The sequence below is a fragment of the Ambystoma mexicanum genome, chromosome 13 (assembly GCF_040938575.1).
Source record: "Ambystoma mexicanum isolate Mex_15411 chromosome 13, UKY_AmexF1_1, whole genome shotgun sequence".
In the NCBI taxonomy this organism is placed as follows: domain Eukaryota; kingdom Metazoa; phylum Chordata; class Amphibia; order Caudata; family Ambystomatidae; genus Ambystoma; species Ambystoma mexicanum.
In genome coordinates, this window is record NC_090938.1 from 723597057 (window position 1) to 723618511 (window position 21455).

General features: G+C 47.0%; 1 protein-coding gene across 3 annotated transcripts in view; it reads left to right on the forward strand.

Annotated features, from left to right (window-relative positions):
- The window catches only part of LOC138521810 (E3 ubiquitin-protein ligase TRIM39-like), a 283884-nt gene that overhangs the window by 134785 nt on the left and 127644 nt on the right, over positions 1-21455 (forward strand). For 2 of the 3 annotated variants that reach the window (XR_011283131.1, XM_069634925.1), the window contains exons 3-7: positions 4983-5213; positions 6393-6415; positions 8982-9082; positions 18003-18023; positions 18115-18141. Coding sequence is in view for 2 of the 3 variants with exons in the window: in XM_069634925.1 (XP_069491026.1) it covers positions 4983-5213; positions 6393-6415; positions 8982-9082; positions 18003-18023; positions 18115-18141 (403 nt within the window). In the remaining variant the exon portion in view is untranslated. The remainder of the gene's footprint in view (positions 1-4982; positions 5214-6392; positions 6416-8981; positions 9083-18002; positions 18024-18114; positions 18142-21455) is intronic. The other variant, XM_069634926.1, reaches the window with a different exon arrangement.

The following is a 21455-nucleotide window of genomic DNA, read 5'->3' on the forward strand; positions in this document are numbered from 1 at the left end:
TGCTCGCCTCCGGGGTGCTACTTGCTGCTGTAAGGAACTAATGGTGGCAACAGTAAAAACAAGTGATCACAGTTCAAGGATGTTTATCAAACTGTATAAATGGGTGAGAAAACCGCCTACTCTAAACCTAAATCTAAGTTGGGAGCAAGCTACGACCATCAAATAATAAGATAGTCGTATTGGTGTCTTGTCAAATAAACTCTTCACCCGTGGAGCCCCCTCAGTCGGGGGTCAATACGGCCTTTTGTTCAAGATATCCACAACTTGCAACATTGAAGAGTCTCAATGTCTTTTTAAACAACTGTTCACTGTGGACATCCCTCAGCCGCGTTCACACATGTCTACACAATGCTTACTGGTTGTTACATTTTGCTCTCATTCACAGGCATCCCTCAGCCAGGTTCACATTTGCCAGTTTCACACAGTTCACTTAGTTGTAACACCTTGCAGGATTCACTTCCCTTCGCTTTTCTTTTAAACAATCATTCACTGTGGACATCCCTCAGTCGGGTTCACTGTTGTCAACACAATGTTCGTGGCGTTTCTTTACCCCTGGATCCCTCTCAACCAGACTCTGATCCTTCTTTACAATGTGTCAAAGACTTTCGATTGTACAAGGGGTTTTACTCAACACTTGTATGACCACTTTGACACACTGTGTCGGGCTCTCCTAGGGCCTTCTCGTTTTTGTAGTTTCTTCAAAAAGGGGTCTTTAAAACAGGCATGCAAGTTGTGCCGGACCACTCTGCAGCTGGGCTTTCGCAAGCGATTTGTAACGCACATGTTCTTTGTTCATAAGTTCTTTTCAATTCATATCATGTTGCCGTTTGCAATCTTCGATCAACACAGTTCTCCTTTCCGGCTCACCAGCTGGGCTGAACTTTGGTGGTTCTTGTCTCTAGAGTCAAGGACGGTACCACGGTAGAAAGTGCGTCTCCCGGCCTTGGTTATCAGTGCGGGAGGGCTCCGTGCACCGTTGATGTCTGTTACTTCACACACCAGCTGCAGATCCCGACCTTATGATTCCTTTTATGGAGGCCTTGCGGGTCTGAAGGTCAAGGGCACTTCCCTCCTTGTAGTCCTCGCAGGTCTCGCCGCCTTTCTCCTCTGTTTGAAATGCCGTCCTGGAATAGCTGCTTCCTCGTGCGGTTGGCCTTGCTCAGAGTGTGCTCTTGTGTTCCTCCTTTTATCCCTGTGGGCAAGGGAAAGGGCAGTCAGGGTGTGCGACCCTTGTGTTGGGACATGTCAGGTAAATGACTCTGGTGTTAGTCCGTTGTCTTTCATGGTGTGCAAAGTGTTCGTGTAGAAAGGGTTTGGGGGTAGAGCTTCTAAATATCCTACGGGGTTGGATGGGGAAAAGGTGTTATAAGGAAGGGGGTACCGCAGCACGCCTGTCGGTGTCCCACTTCCCCTCCCCGAAGACTCTCAACCCCCCCCCCCCACCTCCATCCAGGTGATCCTCCTCCACTGATCCACCCACAGGAACTGGATCCAATAGCGATGGCCCTGTCCTGGCCACCTGGATGACAGATCACCGGGGACTAGCGGGTGAGACGCATTTAGGTTTCTCACACTGCCCATTGTTCCTCTGGTTCATCATCCTCCTCCTCTGCCTGTCGGCTTGTTGCCATTGTTCCACCTCCTTCCCATGGAGCTGCATTCCTACATGCAGCTCCTCCAGGTCCATGACTGCTGCTACGAGTGGCAGCATGGTTTTGTTGGAAGGTGTGTGGGGTGTGCGTTGTTAGGAAAGATTTCATTTTATATGCAATTTTCCCTCCAGTTGTACACCCCCAAACTTTTTGCTGCTGTTTAAACACCCTAGTCTGACTTTGCCAGGGGAGCACAGCCTTCTGCTGCACTCCAGGCCTTCGCTCACTTTTTATGGGGCAACTGACATGCCGTTAAGACAGTCAGTACTGGGAGACTTTGTTTCCCTTAGTCCTTTTCCAATGTTGCAACTTTTCTGCAATATGTAACAAGTGCACAATGTACCTTACAGTACAGCGCACTTGGGTCTCATACTCATTTCCAAAGACCCTAGAAACTCTTGTAGGACTTTTTGGGAGATGTGCAGATGTGTCACGGACAGGGCTGGTGGCAGCTTATCTTTTCATGTCATTTTTAACCCTTTCCTGCCATTTTAACCGCGTTTACCACGTTTGGCATGAATAGGAGGCCTGTCTCCAAAATAGCCATGCCACGAGGTTCTTTGTCCTGTCCTTTGGCCATCTTGCCCCTTTGCCTTCCCCAGGTCGAGCCGACCCAGGTCAGTCCTTATTTGGTCAAGCAGTTTCCCGCGAAACGCCAAGCTTCTGCATGCCTTGTGTGTGTTCCTCCAGGATGTGGGCTGGGGTGTCTGTCCCCAATACACATCCTGGGCGCCAGAGTCTGGAGTGCTGTGAATGCTTGGGAGAACCGTGATCTGTGATTGGTCCATGTATGGAGTGTGTTTGTGAGCAGAGCTCCTATTGTGTTTTCTCCGTTTTGACGCGAAGGGAACTTTGGATAAGAGGAGACCAAAAACACCCATACCAGGTTGATCTCACTGAACAAAGTTCTCACTGAACGAAGGATAGGATCAAGTATCCTGAAATGAAGACGCCGAATCAAGGAACTGCTGGTGAACCGCTGGAAGGTCTGGCACCCTGAGCCCGCTGTCGTCCCGTGGGACCCCTCTGCATCTGGACGTCCTAGAAGGTCTGCGAAGATGCTTCGCCCATTAGAATAGTGGGACCAACTATTCTCGGCACCTTCAACAAAACCTGCAAGTAAGCCTTCTCTGAAGTGTCCCTGGGCCAAACAGTGGGCTGACCAGCTTACACAGGACCTTTGCTCCGTCTCCGCCGTCCTTTCGAGGAGACCCTTGAAACTTGGTATACTGCTAGCTGTCCCCGGCACCCTGACACCGAATTTCAAACACTTGGCATTCCCAGGTCTGAAGTGAGACTAGAGCGCCAGGACCGGTTTAAACGTGGTTACTGTGTTGCCCACCTGTCTGAGAATAATTTGTAAGTGTCCTTGCTCTGTGTGCTCATTGAGGTCTTTCAGTCACCTGAGACTTAGTCTTGACTGCCTGCCATAGCTACCTTGATTGGTCTGGCTTGTCCAGAGGTTACCCTATTCCAAGAAACTAGGCTGGCCTTATGAACCTCTGCCCACCAGGTCAGAGTTCAGAAATCCGTCTTAAAATGTGTATGGTCCTTTTCAGCAGTCACTGTACTCGTTGTGTACAACTGGGTCAATTGGGAGCATCTGTGTGCTGTTTCTGCACACCTGGACCTGGTTACCGCCTGCTGCGCGGTGCCTGTATCAGGGCGATTTTCACAGTGGCATTTTTGTGCCAGTGTTTCAGTGAGGTCCGCTGTTGTAATGCAGACTTAATTCCGTACGTAGTGCTGGTGTTTCCAGCACTGGTTGACTGGTTTGCGCTATTTCAGTTACTTGTGCTGCCGGCAACAGACGCACAGTGTGCATTGTTGCCGGCAATGTTGTTACCGGCATTCCGTCTCGTAATGCGGCTGTCTAGATTGTGTGCCGGTAATTGGAATTACTGGCACGTTTTTTCCAGACCGCCACACTTGTTATGAGGCTCATTGTGATTGTGGCGGCATTAACCACCGGTGGTAATTGATTTACCAGTTTTTGGGCAGTAAGATGGAGGAATTGCCTCCAGCATCCTGTTCGAGGTGTTTCCTCTGCCTTACCTTGAAACCTGTAGTTTGACGGTGTGGCAATGCTGTGCTAATGCAGTGGTAACTCTGCATTACCACTTTTTTAGCACACCGACAAACTCTTAATGAGTCCCACACTCTTACACATAACATCTCTCACTTGGTAAATTCTGATCTCACAGGATCAGAATTTACAATATCAAATGGAATGAGAAAGCAAGAACATCAGTCAAGCATGGCAATCCACACCCCCCATGGCCAGAGAGCACAACATGGGCATCCACATCCCCCATGACAAGACAGCGCTGCATCGACAGGAGCATTGTAAGCTTGCCTCTCAGAAGAGAGAACAGGCAGAGGGACATGAGATTCCCTCCGTCATTAACCTCTACAACACTGGGAAAGCACTGCATACAGCCTCACCAGAAAACGGGAACCATATGGCCTACAGTAGTGCAGGTTTTCGTCTCACCTGGATGATCTGGCATATGCAGCCACTTTGCGTGCCTCTCTCACTGGGAACAGGCACAGCAGTCGCACTACATTTTCTCTTGTACACTCAGAACATAATCAGCATGAGCATCACTGCTGAAATAACATACATGACTTGGCAGCTCCATGTACTTATAGTGCAGTTTTGTCTTTGAATAAACTCTTACCCGAAGCACTGCATTTATTAGTAGTAGTATAAAGCTTTATTTTGGTTAATAGTCAACCATAAAAGCTATATAACCTCCACTGACATTCCATGTATACAGATCAGCCTCTTAACACATTAGTGAAAGGCGCCATCTTTTGATTTTAATATTGGGACAGATAATCTCTGGAACACTCTTCTGCCTGAAGACACGGACACACTTTACTGCTCAGTTTTGTGTGTTTCCTTTAAACTCTGTCAATTTTCTTGACAACACTTTTATCATCCGAGTTACCCAGCATACATGGCCTTCTGAGGCACAGCCTGGGGCAGGATTTGGCGGTTAAGACGAGGCGTTGCTGCTGCACACAGGGCCCAGTGATGCACAGCCTAGGGAATGAGACGGCAAAGTTTTACAGAGAGCACTACTGCTGCACATGGTCTTCACATGCACAGCATAGGTCGGGGCAGAACCACCGTATGAGGAACATGTTGACCATTAGCTGATTAATGATTGCCAATCAGTAATTCATGTTTCTTAGGTTTATGATTTTAAGTTATTGCGAGGTATCCAATACAGGTGTTACATGTAAGATATTTTATGATGGTTAATATCATAATCTGAAATATATAATATGTATCTTTTGTTTGTTTTAAATCAAATTTTTAAGGTAAACATTTTGGACCAGAGAGTGAAAATCCTTAGTACATTCAAGCACCTGAAGCAGTTTCTGGAGCAGGAGGAACAGCAGCTGCTCAGCAGACTGGAGGAGGAACACGATGGGAACATGAAGACGATTCAGGCGAAACTGACCCAATTGGAGAAGCAGCAGAGCGCCCACATGAGCCTGATCACAGAGCTGGAGAGGAAGTGCCAGCAGCAGGATGTGGAGTTACTGAAGGTGAGACGGGTTGCAGGCTCTATAGAACTAGATCAGCAATCCACCCACAGGGGCCTGATACCAGAGCTAGAACAGAGGTGTCGGCATCAGGAATGGGAGCTGCTTAAGGTGAAAGGGAATTGGAGATATATAGACCTGTAACGGCAGCGATCCACTGCAAGGAACCTGAGCACAGCTGGCTAGGAAGTGTCCGCAGCTGGATGTGGATCTACTGAAGGTGAGAGGGAATTGGGCATCTATACACCTGCAAGTGCAGCAATCCACCCACGAGACCTGATCAGAGTTAGAGACAAGTGGTAGCAGCAGGAAGAGGATTTACTGTAGGTGAAGGGGTGGGGGAGATCAGGCAGCTATAGAACCAGAAGGCCAACATTTCTTCAGTAGGGACATTATATCAGCACTATAATGCAAGTGCCAGCAGTGCAATGATGAGATAAGATCACTCATTGAACTTTCTTGATAGCAATTCACGAGATGCCCAAAAACCCATAAGTTGGCAGCTGGATCCAGAAGCAACCATTTGCAAAAATGCTTAGGATGTCTATGCAAAATCAGGACACGTTTATCAGCATGTGGCAACAATGTGTAGCTGGGATGGTCTGTGATGCTGTGAACAAGAGACTGGTGTAGGTGGGCAAATCCAGGCTCTATTAACTCTATACTCACTGTTATTACCCTTGCCCACCTTGCTGGTCCAGCAGTGTGAGGAGAACCAAGGGTTGATGTGGAATGGATCCCGTCTCCCTATTGGCCTCCTGATTCATGAAAGCTCCGAGTCCCTGCACACTTGCCTCCACGGACAGGATGTAAGGCTTCTGGGGACCGGCATAGGCCATGGATGGTGCTGTGGTGAGGGTCTCCTTGAGGTCTGATGGCATTGTTCTGTTAATCCATAACCAAGAGAGTCCCAAGGATGATGTAAATGTTGTGGGACTGATGGTGCTCCTCTTGCCCTTCTGGTTACATATCCCTTGGTGAAGTCTCCAAGTGGTCGTGTGGTTTTTGGCAAATCTCGTGAATAACATCCAATAGTAGTTGCAGAATCCCCGGACTCTCTGCAACTTCTCCAGGGTCTGAGGTTGAGGTCAATCGCAACATAACATCTCTGAAAAATGGAAATCAACATTTAGAATTTTGTGGTTTGGCTATTTATATTGTCCTGTTTCTTTTTCTCTCTAGGATGTGAAGAGCGTCTTGGGCAGGTACGTCTCCTCTTGCCTTGATGAACCCTCACTATGGAGACCCTTTTAACCTGGTGGATGTGCTCTGTTCTTCACATTTAGTACACACTACTGACCCAGGCTCCATCTTTATTGAAGGGAAGAGTCCTGCACTGTGAGCTTAGAGGGAGAAAGGGGAGGCTGGCAAGCAGTAATAGTAAAACATGGACTCTGTTTCTAAATCACACATAGGAATGCAGTCCTACGTGATTTAAAATTCCACTAATTCATTCCTATGTGTGATTTAGAAATATAGACTCTAGGCCTCATTACGGGGACAGTGGTAACCTGCCGCTGGTACCAGTGGGTTGCCACTGTCCTTGTTAAACCAAATCCACCGCCTGACTTCTCAGTGCCACCGGGACATTACAAGTCCCGGCAGAACGGGAAGTCAGGCGGCGGATTTGTTAAGTCCCCACTCCCGGTTGCAACATCCCCGGAAGGCAGAGTTGGAGTGTGACGGTCCGGAAATGGTGCTGGTCCGGTGCGACCGGCAACTTTATTTCCAGACAGCCACACTTGTAAGGAGGCCCTCTCTGTTTTACTATCACCCCTTGCAAGCCCCTCCTTCCTCTCAAAGCTCACAGTACAGGGCCCTCCCTTCATTCTAACCCTAAATACCCCATATAGGTTCTGTACTATTACCTCTTGCAAGCTCCTCACTCCTCTGAAGTTCATAGTGCAGGGCCCTACCTTCTGTGTAACCCAATATAGCGTCAGTGTTTTACTCTTACCCCTGGGATATCTCCCACGCCTCTATATGAGCTCAGCACAGAGATTCTTTCTCGCATCCTAACCTTATACATTTTGCCCTTCCTCTTACCTCTCTTAGCTGCTCTCAGCCCCATGCATACCCTGGAAGTTCTTTCATTCTTCTCATGTACCTTTCATTAGTAACTGCAGTGGCCTCCTCAGCCAATCGGAATGCCCTGAACGTGGGCTGTCGCTGGTGATTCTAGTCTGCATTCTGAGCAGTCTGAGTTGCTCAAATTTGATCACCAGTTGCTGCCTTAGTTTTGAAAAAGAAAATCACAATCACAGATAGTAAACATGCTCACTTTAGTTCTCTTTCACCACTCTTGGCTGCCATGAAAAAAGAAAGGGGGCTTTTCCCCTTTTGAAAGAGACCTCTTTCTGTGTTAATGGCAGAGTTTTAAAAATAAAACCTGTTGTAGAACAATTAGCTGCTTCGAGAGCACTTTGTCTTGTGCCTAAAGTTGCACTACAAAAAATGAAGCAACCCTTTAACTCGAGCACCTCAAAGATGCTCAAGGGTACGAATGGCGATAACTGGCCACATGAGAGCATGATTAGTTTAGTTCTGCTTGAGCATGTCATGAGTGCTTGCTCCCCTGACTGGCGTTAGCAATTAGCTAATTCCATCATCACTGATACAAGGGAACTAGCAAAGATGGCAGACTTGTGGGTCTCTCAAAAAGTCCATCACTGTGATCAGGGGACCGGCAAGGCTGACAAAAACCCTCCCTACTTAGAGTTCAACAAAGTAGAAATGGGTAAACCACTTGTGGTTGGGTTCTGAAAGAAGGATGGCACCACTAACCTAAGGGTGAGTGGTGGATCCTCCGTAATTCTCGGACTCGCTGGCACCTCCTGGCACCAGAAAGACTGCTGAGCTGAGTGCCTAAAGCATGGCTTCTGGGAAACTGTCCTTTGTGCAGGCATCCCAGAGATGTCTTCAGTTTCACTTAATGTGGCAGGGTCAAGTCCTCGAAGTGTGGGGAAGGCAGGGTAGGGGTTCCCTCCAATACTTAGCAGTTTTACAATTCCATTATAGTGGAGAACCAATAAACCAATGGAATCTGAGGCAGAAAACGGCCCCACACAAGTCCCCTCTCCCCCAGAGTAGCTGAAGTTAGCCTCCCCCACCCCATTTTAGTCTGGCTGCACCCCTGGCCCACAGTACTAGTGGTTGAACATCCCTCATGAATGTAGTGCAATAAATGTTTGAGCTTTTCAAATAGGGTTATCATTCATGACTTATTACCAACGGAGAGTTGTGTTTCTACTCCTGTAAAAACTCTTGTAGGTCCACTAAGGTTGCCGTCTCTGAATCCTACACCAGTAGTGGTTCTGAAAAACCTAATGGGCAATAAAGGTTAAACTCAAAAGAATAGATTGTGACTTGCATCCCTCAAATTCTCAATTATTTAAATCTAAATAATAAAACAAAGAGAAACCTGTGGGAATATCCACACTGCTACTCCCACAGGTATCATTTCTATGTCACAGTAGATTCCCCAGCCCACCCTCTCCTCCCCGGGGGTCTCCCTTCAGAATTTGTCTCTCAGTAGTGGTTCCACTGCCCCTCCTGTTACAGCTGCCTGTCTCTTGTTACTCTTTTATGAGTGGTGCTCTCCGCCCATCAGTTTTACAGGGGATGGGCGCCGCCCAATGTGTAATAATTTAGAGCCTTCCTTTCCCATCTTTAGTAATGGGGTCTCTTTTTCCTCCCCTTATCTCATAGTTGAGACCTCCCTCCTCTTCTCTGGATGCTAAGGGTTATGTGATATCTTTCTATTATTCTCAGGTGCAGTGAAGTTAAGCATTGGAAGCCCCAGGAAGATGCCCCTGGAATGGAGACACTGCTGAGCATCAGACGCCATGCCCAGATGCTCGCAGAAATAAAAGGTAGATATGAGGCCAGACCCGTCCAAGAGATGTTGGTCAGCAGGATTATCCAACCATCTCGCTGCACTTATTACATTAAAATACATGTAAATATACACAGCTCAATGTGAAACAAATAAGTTATGTTAAAGGTTCTTGCACAGCTCACCGTTTCCACCTGCATGGTCTATTGGTGCTCTAGCGGACCTGTAAAGCAAGCAAGGAGGGAGGTGGTTAAGTTAGTAGCAAGAGAGCTGTGATTTGTTTTTGGCAGCTTCAGTTCGGTGACTCCATTCACTGAGCGTAGGTGTGTTTTCGGTTGATAGCTGTCATGTGGTGGACTATTTAGGAGATTTATAATTTTTATGCTCCATCCCCTCTCCTAGTGAGACCCCCAGCCCTTTTTGCTGGATTTCTGGACCTTTTTCTTTAATCCTAAATGAGTGCAGCCTTTTTCCACTCATTCATTCTTATGGGCTCTATCTTTTGGCACTCTTTCCTTTGTATTTTTACTGTCCTATGGAGTCTATTTTTCTCCTTAACTTCTAAAGGCGTCTATGTTGTACTGTTGCAGCACAGAGCTCCTTATGGGGAGTGTTGCTGGTGTCCCTTACGGTCTCCCTTTTGAGATTCCTATACGTAGCTTTAAGTAATACAGTTCTTAAAGACGGAGAGATACTTTGCATCTCCTAAAACATATGGTGTCAACAGTAAGACACACAGTTCAAGGGTGTTTTTGAACATCAACAAGGGTGTGATAAACTCCTATCTAATCCTAAATCTACAGATGAGAGCAAGCTACGACCATCAAATAATAATGCAGTCCTAGTGGAATCTCATAATAAAAGGGCCTATACTAAGTATTGCCAATCCTTGCCTCTAAATACAAATAGTGTGGAGTAGTGTTTATGAAAATGAAAGAAGTGTTCACAAAAATGATATGTCAGGATGGTCAATCCGTTGGCTTCCCTTCCCCACGTTTTCAGCATGGGACAAGGCGGTTCACTCGAGCATAGCACACTCTCTGGTTTCTTTGGCACAAGGATATAGTTCCATTACCAGTATCACTGCCCTCTGTACCCAAGTCTCTTTACTTAAGTCTCTTGATTCAGAGGGCCTGATGTACCAAACAAAGAAAGTTCCTTCCCTTTTACAAGTACTCAATTCAGGTCATTCACTCTTAACCCTGGATCCCCCTTCTCCAATGTTCAGAGAATATTCTTTCTCGGGTGACTCACGATTCACCCCAGATCCTCAGCCGGGCTTAGATCCTTCCTCTTATACAATAAGTCTCCCTCAGGCGGGCTCGGATCAATTCCAGTTCGTATTAACTATTAGAGACTTTCGAATGTGCACAAGGTTTAGCTTGACCCGTTGCAGGACCACTTCGACTTCACAATTCCTTTTTACATTTGCCACCTCTGTTGGATACATAACAGAGATACATAACAGAGACCTTCGAATGAGCACCCACGTGGCGCCGGACCTCTCTGTATACGGTATCTATCTTGGCTACAAAGGTTCAATCACTTCTTTGACGTTCAATTATATTCGCATCGCTCGTCACATATATTTCACACTCTTCAGATTTCTCCATACAATGTTGCCGCTTGCAACCTTGGTTTTAACACAGACCAGTCTGCTATCGGTCACTGTCTGTGCTGACTTTACTGGCACTGCTTTGCTGTAGGAGCCAAAGACAGTACCACAGCGGCAAACTCTCCTGCCTGCCTTGGCTATCGACAGGGAGAGCCCCGGGTACCTCCGACACACAATGCAGTTTCTTCAGCTTTAATTCCAGGTCTTATGTTTCCTCTCGAAGGATCATGAAAGTAATGTTTTTTTCTCTGAAAAGGTCAAGGGCACTTCCCTTTCTGGTCTTGCCGTCTTTCTCCTCATATTAAACCTGCCTCATTGAACTGCTGCTTCCTCGTGTGCTTTGCCTTGCTCCTCGTGTGCTTTCATGCTCCGCCTTTTATCCGTGTGGGGAAGTGTGATGGACGTCCGGTGTGTGTGTGTAATGATCAGTAGTTGCCTGACTCTGCCTGACCATTGTGTTGGGACATGTCAGGTATACGGCTCGGGTGTTAGTTCGTTTTCTCACGCAAGCTATCCGTGAGAAAGTGTTAGTGTCGGGAAGAGGGTGTGGGAGTGGGTGTTCCTAAGTATCCTACCTGGTAGGGTGGGGAAAAGGTGTTACAGGGAAGGGGATACTGTGTCTCACCATCCGGTATCCCACTCTGCGAAGACCCCTCATCCAGGTGATCGTCGCACACTGCTCCACCCCCAGGAACGAGATCCAAAAGCTATGGCCGTGTCATGGCCACCTGGATGACAGATCCCCAGGGACTAGTGGATGAGACACCTTCAGGTTTCTCAGTGTCTGGGCTGGCAGGAAGTGGGGGAGGAGTTTCCCATGCCCTGTCCTTTGTCTGCCAGAGTGCCTGAATAGGACCAGCTCCCACAGGGGGGGTCTGACTGTACTGGATATTACGGTTGATGGGAGGGAGATGTGTTATGTTCTCATATTGAACTTGGAATTTGGAAAGTGGAATTTCAGAATTGCTTCTTGTGTACAGAACCTGAGAGGGATACAGCTGGAAGAACGACTGGTTAGAGAAGGAGGGCGGCAGCGGCCATCTGATGTACATTTAATAAATACATGAAACTTCACCTGACGTTGTGTACCTGCTTTACATCACACCCGAGGAACAAGGATAGAACTACTGCTCTGTCACTCCTGTGACAGTGTCACTGCAGGGAACGCATGCCACATCACCTCACTGACTTTTGCGATCCAGGGGGCCCGAGGGAGGGTTAGAGTTTGGGACTGGTGCACATGTACTTTCTATAAAATTCTGAGAGAGATTGCAGAGGGGTGTGTGCTGAACTGCATAAAAGGTGAGGCTTCTGGAGTGAAAAAGCAAGTCGACCACTGGACGCTGAAGTAACCGGAGAAGAGGATGGCCAGAGGTCCCTGCAGACCCTTTGCAAAACCGTGAAGCAACCACTGCTGTCCTGGCCCCATTTTCTGTGTGACAGGAACTCTGAGGAGGATGACTCCTTCCCTTTGACTGATGGGAACAACCAGTCCCAGGACTAACTTTGTTTTGAGCCATCTCCCGAGGTCCTGTGAGTTTTCTGAGCCGAGAAACCCCAATACCAGGAGACCTCCTGGCCATTTCAAGTGCATCGTCGAGGAAAGGCCAAACTCGTCCACATCTTTGCTGGGCTCTCAAGGACACTCATCCGATCCAACTCGCCCAGGCCCCCTCACCAGAGTATGGGGCTGAGAAATAAAGAAGATTGACCCAGCGAATTGCGTCTTTTGTTGGTGCTGCAGAAAAGGTGCCAAATCCACAGAGTGAACCAAGTTGTTGATGGAAGCTGTGCCAGGGGTTCTCCCTCCAGACTACTGCTGTGAGATCACGTCCATTGTCCTGCCTTTCATCACCAGACCAAGGAATCTGGAGGTCGGGTCCAGTGCTGTCCCATTGAAGAGCATCGAGCCGCAATCTTTTCTTCTAACCTAAGTTACTGTGGGGAGAAAGGTATTGCTTACCTTGATCCGTGAAGTCGCTCCAGAACATTGGAGTGCATCCAGAGGTGTCCAGGGTACCCCCCTCTTACCTGACGGCTCGAGGTTGTTTGGCAGCAAGACAGATGAAAGTTTAGAAAAGCTGCAGACCTCCAAGGCAGCTGCAAAATCACTCGGTGCCGCTATAAGGAAACCTCAACAACGCCCCCTACACAGGCTCATCTTCCTGGAGGGGTCGTCCATTTTGTTTTTACTGCTCGTTTGGGAGAGGAAGGGACAGGCCAGTCAAAGAGGACAAAAGAGATTTCCTCGGGGGCGAGGAAAAGGCGCTAGATCTGCCTCAGCAGCGGCATCTGTCCCTTCAGCCGCTGCTGCAGCTGCCACAAAACCACTCTGAGGTTTTGATCCACAAGACTCCGGTGGGAGGCAGAATCTCGCAGCATCTGCAGGAATGGCGGGGCATTACCTCAGATGCTTGGGCTCTGGAAACAGTATCCCAAGGTTACTGCCTTCCTTTCCAAAAGAAACCTCAATCACCCACCGGGATACAACTCTACCAAAAATCCAGACCCGCTCCTGCTGCAGGAAGTTTTAACCCTGCTACAGAAAGGTGAAATAGAACATGTACCTGTAGCAGAGAGGAACAAGGGTTGGTATTCCGCATATTGCCTCCTTCCAAAGAAGGACGGAGGACTGAGACCCATCTTGGACTTGAGAAACTTAAACAAGTTCCTAAGGAAGGACAAGTTCAAGATGGTCACACTTTCTCAGATCCTTTAGGCTCTCCAACTCCAGGATTGGTTGGTATTATTGGACCTTCAGGATGCTTACTTTCCTGTGCCAATCAATCTCAAGCACAGAGTACCTAAGGTTTGCGATTGGCAATTCTCGCGATCAGTTTCGAGTTCTGCCATTCGGGTTAACCTCCGCTCCAAGAGTTTTCACCAAGTTGATGGCAGTGGTGGCAGCGAGTCTCAGGAGAGTGGGGATTCATGTCTACCCCCATCTGGACAATTGGATGATCAGGGCGCGTTCCCCAGAACAAGCCCAGGATCATCTGTCCAAGACTTGTCACTTCCTTCACAAACTAGGGTTTTCTCTGAATTTAAAAAAGTCAAACATGATACCATCACAGAAACTCCAGTTTATCGGAGCAGTACTGGATACTTGCTCGGGCAAAGCCTCGCCCCCCCGAAGAGAGAGCTCACCACATTCTGCAGATGGTAACAAAATTCCAGAATGCCCAGTATCTTCCAGCCTTTGATTTTCTCAGGTTGCTCGGTCTGATGCCATCCTGCATTTTTCTGGTGCCAGAAGCCAGATTGAGAATGAGATCCCTTCAATGGGCTCTCAGGACTCCATGGTCCCAATTCTCAGGGGAAATGTCAGATCTTTTACAAGTTCCAACCAGGGTAGTACAGGATCTACAATGGTGGGCTTGCAAGGAACATATCCTCAAGGGAGAATCTTTTTGGCAACCATGACCGGAGATAACAGTAGTAACGGACGCCTCACTGGGTGGGGAGCGAACACCAACGAGTTGACAATCCGCGGTCGTTGGTCTCCATCGCAGTCCAGACTACACATCAACCTAAGCTGAGGACAATCAGACTAGCGCTGAAGGCCTTCCTGCCCTCTGTACGGGGAAAGAATGTCTTGATAATGACGGACAGTACAGTGGCCATGTACTATCTCAACAAGAGAGGAGGAGTAGGGTCATTGCCACTGTGCAGAGAGGCAATGCAGCTCTGGTTCTGGGCAATACAAGAAGGGATCTCTCTGCCATTCACCTAGCAGGAGAGCAAAACACAGCGGCAGACGCTCTGAGCAGGCAGAGCAGTCTCCCACGAGTGGGAGCTAGCTCAGGAAGTCCTTCAAGAGATCTTCACCCTTTGGGGAACCCCTCAAGTGGATCTGTTCGCGACCATTGTCAACAGGAAGTGCGAACTGTACTGCTCAAGGGAATTTCCCTCGAGAGGAGCTCTAGGAGACCCATTCGTAGTGGAGTGGGAGTTTCCTCTTCTCTATGCGTTTCCTCCAGTCCCTGTGATCCCTCAGGTAATCAGGAGGTTGAGAAAGTTCAGGAAAACCATGATCCTAATTGCCCCGGATTGGGCCAGGAGAACACGGTACCCGGACCTTCTCGACATGTCCATCTGCCATACAATACATCTTCCAAACAGAGAGGATCTTCTCTCGCAAGAGGAAGGTCACGTTCTCCATCCAGAGGTAAACCTTCTCAACCTTCACGCATGGCTTCTGAGAGGTTGAGGTACAAGGATTGGGACCTTCCAGATGATGATATGGAGATTTTGCTTCCGGCAAACTAAATCTCTGTACCGGTGTCGTTGGAACAAGTTCAGTAACTGGTGCAGGGATAAGAATGTGGACCCTTTTCAATGTGATATTCCAACAGTATTATCTTTTCTGTTACATTTGGCTAATCTGGGGCTCCAGGTTAGTACGATAAAAGGATACTTAGCAGCACTATCTATATTCAAGCGCTCGTCAGAAGAGGAATCTTATTTTAAGATACCTTTTTTAATAACCCAATTTTTAAAAGGTTTAAACAATGTATTTCCATCAATACCTTTTCAAGTTCGTGTGTGGGATTTAAACTTGTTACTAATGTTTCTTACTTGTGCACCTTTTGAGCCTTTACATTCCTGTCCATTAAGGCTTCTTACTCTGAAAACAATACTTCTAATTGCATTGACATCAGCCCGCGGGGTAAGTGAGTTGCAGGCACTTTCTAGTGGTCCTCCTCACACCACCTTTTATAAAGATAAAGTTATCCTTAGGGTGAAACATTCCTTCTTGCCAAAGATCGTCTCAGACTTTCACCTGTCACAGAAAATATTACCTACATCTACCCTCCTCCTAACACAAGTAAGGAAGAGGAAAGACTACATAGATTAGATCCAAGAAGGGCTCTTAGCTTTCATATTTCAAGATTGTCAAAGATACGCCAGTGTGACCAACTTTGTGTGGGATACACTGGCCGTAAATTAGGACTGGCTGTAACCAAACAAACATTATCAAGGTGGATAATATTGGCCATAACTGAGTGTTATAGGCTAGCTGGAAAAGATCCCCCTGAGGGATTGAGAGCTCATTCAACCAGGGACATGGCAACTTCAACAGCACTTAAAAGGGGTGTCCCTAGACAAGATACTTGTGCAGCAGCCACATGGTCATCCATGCATACTTTCATAAAACATTATGCTTTGGACTCAACTACCTCTCAAGGAGGTCTATTTGCTAAATCAGTACTCGACTTAAACAAAAAAAAACAAAAAAAAGTCTGGACTCCCGCCTCCAATTCAAAACTGCTTTGGGAGTATATCTAAGATGAGGAATACATGAGAGGACACAATCCATTCGAATAACAAGTTACTTACCAACTGTAACGTTCTTTCGATTGGATGTTCCTCCCTCGTATTCCTCATCGACCCTCCCATCGTACCCCACAGTACAGTTTGTGTTTTACACTCTAATTTCCTTTAAGGCTTGGTCAAAAGAGGCACGCCCTTAATTATAATCCATAGGCTCTGATAGACGAAAAAACTGAAGCTAATGGGTGCGCTCAAGGCATTTATACAACGGATGACGTTGATGCTCGACGGATGCCGCCGAGGGACATCGCCGCCGCCTCGAGTGGAGCGCCCTCTGGTGTAGAGGGAGGGAAAACATTTCCGAAGCAGCAAAGCTGAAGGTAAGGATATATCTAAGATGAGGAATACGTGGGAGGAACATCCCATCGAAAGAACGTTACAGTTGGTAAGTAACTTGTTCTTCTGCTTTGTACAATGATAGTCTTCAACTTTCCACAACTTCAGTGTTGACTACTACTTCTGGGAAAACATGAGACACATTGGTGCTGTTTGTTCCACACTTGTGATTGCCACATGCAATGCAGGTTATGCTCCTCTCCTCCTGACCTCTTCTATCAGAAAAGTCGCCTTCCTGCCACTCTTGTTTTCCCACTTTGGTTTTAGCCAAGTGCTGATACTGGGCTTCTCACACTTCTGCTCTTATTTGGCTTAGGCAATGCATGTACAGGTCAGTTCTTTCTATTGCCTCTGTCTCTCTTTTACAATAGGGTTCATACACAGCTGGTTGCTTAACTCCCTCCCCCACCGCCCCCACCCCTTTTGAGTTTGGCAATGTTGGTTCCCTTCAACTAGATCACTATTGCCCTCTTTTGGCTTTGGCAGTATTTGTTGGTTTTGGGTTCTAGAAATATTGCCCTTGTGTGGTGGTGGCAATTGTTCTGACATTTAAATTTACAATGATTCTGGCACTTCGTCTCCTGTAAATCGCTTAGCTTCTCACCAGTTCGATTCATACAGTATGTACTTTTCTGCCACTTGGTTTTATTTTAATTAGTTCGGTATTCAAAAGGCCTTTGTTTGGGTAGCAGGCGATCACAGAGCTCTCCAGGGTCACATTGTTCAAATTAACTCACTGGGTTTGGCTTGTGCGTCCGCTCACTTGGCTGCCGGTGGGCTCTCTGCTTCTACTGCTTCATGCGGACTGGAAAACTGCCTCTCCCCAGGGTCAGCATCAGGAAGCGTCTGCCTTCCCCTGGCCACATGAGAAGGGTCCCAGGCCATGTTTTCTGGGGGAATCACAACTTGGACTGGCTTAGATAATAATTTAACTTCACGGTCGACTAGTGCCTGAAACCTAGCATTAACCGCCTTTAGTTCTTGTGGTGTTAGGGCAATAGGGTACCTTCCAATGCATGTTACCCTCCCAATGCAGTCAATTGCAATCGTTCGGGTTTGAGAGATGCGCAGGTAGGGGTTAATGCAATACCTCGGATGTAACTTTTAAATCCCCCTGAAGTATTGCCTGCGAGGACACTGAGCCAGTGTTGGGTTCAAAATAGGAGGTCCTTTTATCAGCTATCGGAGCATGATTTTCCTGATACAATAAAGAGGCTAAATTGTCTGATTGTAATGCACTTTTCCGTGGTCCTTTACTGTGTGCTGAGAATGTTGAGATTCGAAAGAGTGACATCTCTGGGGGCGGGCGGTGGGGCGACTGGGAGTACAAGCCAAAAAATGACAGTTGGACACCCAAGGTAGTAGGGGATGTAGTGGCAGGTGGTGGAGGGGAGGAATTAGGTGAAGGGCAGGAAGTGGGGGTGCAGTGGTGGGAGGCATTATGTGATTGACAGGGTGTGCTGAGTACAATCCTTGGAGATGCAGGGGAGGCATTGGGTAGAAGGCAGGGAGTGCAGGGTGAAGTGCTGGAGGGCAGACACTAGGTAAAAGGGCGGGGAGTGGAGGTGCAGTGGTGGGAGCTAGAGGGGAAGCATTACATTGAGGGCAGGGTTATGTTTTATAGTAAAAATGTTTGAGATCTAATACATCACTTGTTTTTCTTTTACTACAGAAACATTTCCTGCAGAAATGGGTACGTTTGATTAACAGTAATACATATTTTTTATTTAACTTCAATGTCTTGCTGGTTTGTCTGATTTCACAAACCCTTACTTTTCTTTCAGAATGGATCTATGCGAAATCCTGGGAACGTGAGTACATGTGCACCAGTCCCAAACTCTAACCCTCCCTCGGGCCCCCTGGATCTCAAAGGTCATTGAGGTGATGTGGCATGAGTTCCCTGCAGTGACACTCTGTCACAGGAGTGACAGAGCAGTAGTTATATCCATGTTCCTCGGGTGTGATGTAAAGCAGGTACACAACGCCAGGTGAAGTTTCATGTATTTATTAAATGTACATCAGATGGCCGCTGCCGCCCTCCTTCTCTAACCAGTCGTTCTTCCAGCTGTGTCCCTCTCAGGTTCTGTACACAAGATGCAATTCTTAATTTTCCACTTACCAAATTCCAAGTTCAATATGAGAACATAACACATCTCCCTCACATCAACCGTAATAACATTAAGTAGGTGAGGAGGGGGAGGAATTGAAAGGGAAGATGGGGCGGGGGATAGCACATCTCCCTCCCGTCAACAATAACAAAAATGAACAGAAATAATACTAATGGTTAACTTTGGCAACTCAACCCAAACCCCACCAGCAGCCATCACTAGTCAAAACACTTGAGCTGGTGACCTTTGATATTTTGACAGGTTTGCTAAATGTTGACCCCTTATATGGACTTCCACCGGCAACTTGATTTTCACTACATCTCCCACATTCATTCCTGCATATCTCACTGTTTTTTTCATCACAACCTTCCTCCTCCTGTCCAAATTAGAATTGTCACTCATATTTGCTGGGGTGCTTTCTCACCCTGTATGCATACAACATTGCAACTAGTACTTCCCTCGCATCAAGGTCTGAACAAAACTACCAACCACCTTTTTTAACCTCTCGACAAGCCCATGGGCCTCGAGATGGTACAACAGCGTGTGATATTACTGTCATTATCTCCGCGATATGATACCATTTTCATGGACCCAAACTGTCCCATTATCTGTAACTCCTCAGGAGCACCCTTCCTTTGAAATACTTTTTGTAGAAATTCAATTACTGTGTCTCTAGTTACTTCTCTGACAAACGTATCAATTAGCAATTAAATTATGCAATAATCAATTAACACTTAAGCAGTTTTCTTCCCTGATTGTATGCCATGAAAAGGCCCCACAATGTCCATGGCTACCTTAACTCTCGGTCTGGTCTCCACTCTCAATGGTACTAGGGGGGAGTCCTAGTGATAAGTACTTTATCACTATGGATACATTCCCTGACATAACGATCTACCTCTCTATCCATTCTGTTATTTCCCTTGGTTTACTCTTAGCACTTTTCCTTTTTGTCAAACTTGCTCAGACTTGCGCTCAGACAAGCTTCGTATTCTGTGAACAATGTTGCCTGGATACAACAGTGCTTTCCTCTTGCTTCTGTGTCGCAATGTCTTTAGGGGAGTATAAATCAAAAGAGATACAAAGGTTCCTGCCCTTCTAGGAGCCCAGGGTACCGTAATCGCTCCTTTTCTGTCGCTGATTCATTGAAGGTTTTTCAGGCGCTTAAGATAGTTTTAGATGATCCACTTTCCAAAAACATTTTCTCATTTTAATGATTCAGTTTTCAGTGACCAATTTCTGATTGGCTCAGAGATATGTGAGGGGTCACAAATGAGAGATGTACACAAAGTGGTAGTGTTTTCAACATCAGCCATTTTTATTAAAATAAAAGGGTTGAATAAAGCCCCATAGGCCTCATTACTGGTGTGCGGGTCCAGAAACAAGGGTGCTGGTAAGCTTCCCATCCTTGTTTCCGGACCGCCACACTACAAATCTGCCTGCCGGGGCCGCTGCACCCGGCAGTCTGACCCTGCCGGGCGCAACGGCCCCGACAGGCAGAGTTGTCATGGAAGCACTGTCACCAACGGTGCTGGTGCTTCAGAGTCCCCATTCCCATGGGGACTTAAAAGATCTGCTGCCTGACTTCCCGCTCTGCCGGGACTTGCAATGTCCCAGTGGCACCGGGAAGCCAGGCGGCTGAACTGGCATTACGGGGTCGGCGGCAACCCGCCGGTCGCACCAGCGGGTTACCGCTGACCTCGTAATTAGTTCCCATCTGTTCCTATGTTAATGTTAAAGGACATTTGTACCGCGCACTATCACCACCAAAGTGGTCCCCTGGTGCTCTGGCGGCTCTGAAAAGGGGAGGAGAGGGGGTGGGTTAGTGGGGATAACCTGGAAAAGTGCAAGAGAGCAGCGATGTGCTGTTGACAGCCTCAGCCCGGTGGGTCCATTGGCTGGGCTTGGGGTGTTTTGTGGTCCGTAGTCGTCGTGTGCTGTTGTGCAGGTCTGTGTGGTTTGTTTGTTGTTGCATTGTTGTGAAGTTTGTGCGGATTGCTGCGTTTTAGGCTTCTGGTTGTTTGGTTATAGTTTGAGAGGTGTATGCAGAGGGATGGAATTGTTAGTTAGTTGGTTGGTTAGTTGGCATTGCTGTCCTTGCAATTGTGGGATTCTATCTAGGTGTGGCACATGCTGACAGTCACATTTCCGTCTAGATGCGACACAAGCTAGGTTCAGAATTCTAAGTGTGGTGCATGCTGAGAATCATATATGCAAACAGTCATATTTCTGAAATTCCATATGAGTGTGGCATATGCTAACAATAATATTTCTATCCAGATGCAACGCGTGCCAAGCTTGAGAATTCCATCTAGGTGTGGCACATGCTAACAATCAAATCTGTCTAGATCCGGCACAGACTAAACTCGAGAAATTCCAGCTAAGTGTGGCATATGCTAACAATCGCATTTCTGTCTAGATTTGGCTCAGGCTAATCGTTGTGTTCTCTTGGGGTATGGTATTAGTTAGCATTATACTGCAGGCAGTGTTTGCTCTCCAGCCATGAATAGGTTTAGGATGTTGGTCACATATCCCTCTGATAATGCATGGTGCAGGTCTGTAGCAGTCTAGGCCATTGAAAGGTAAGTTAGAGTGGCAGGAGCTTTCTGGAGTAGAGTAATTGCTCTACCCCCCCCCCACCCATGCCTATCCTAAAGAGTTTCCATACCTAGGAAACTAAAACTAAAGATCAGTCTGTGTCTCATCGTCACAATTATATACACTGTCCATGTGTCCAAAACATTAACTTGATCAAACATTTTCTCTAACCAAACCCTTGGTGTCTGCTATGCCTGAATGCCTCACATGGGTAGTATGACGCGCCTCTAATATCCAGGGGAGGAACTACTCTTTTAGCTCCTCTTAACACTCCTCCTTCCAATGACAATTCTTCCTCCACCATACTGAAAGCTTTAATATCTCCTTTTTGATACCTTGTGTGAAGACATCATGAAGTACGACAGACAAGAGATATCAAGTTGAATAAAATAATATTTGTTAACTTAAATGTTAGGTTGGTT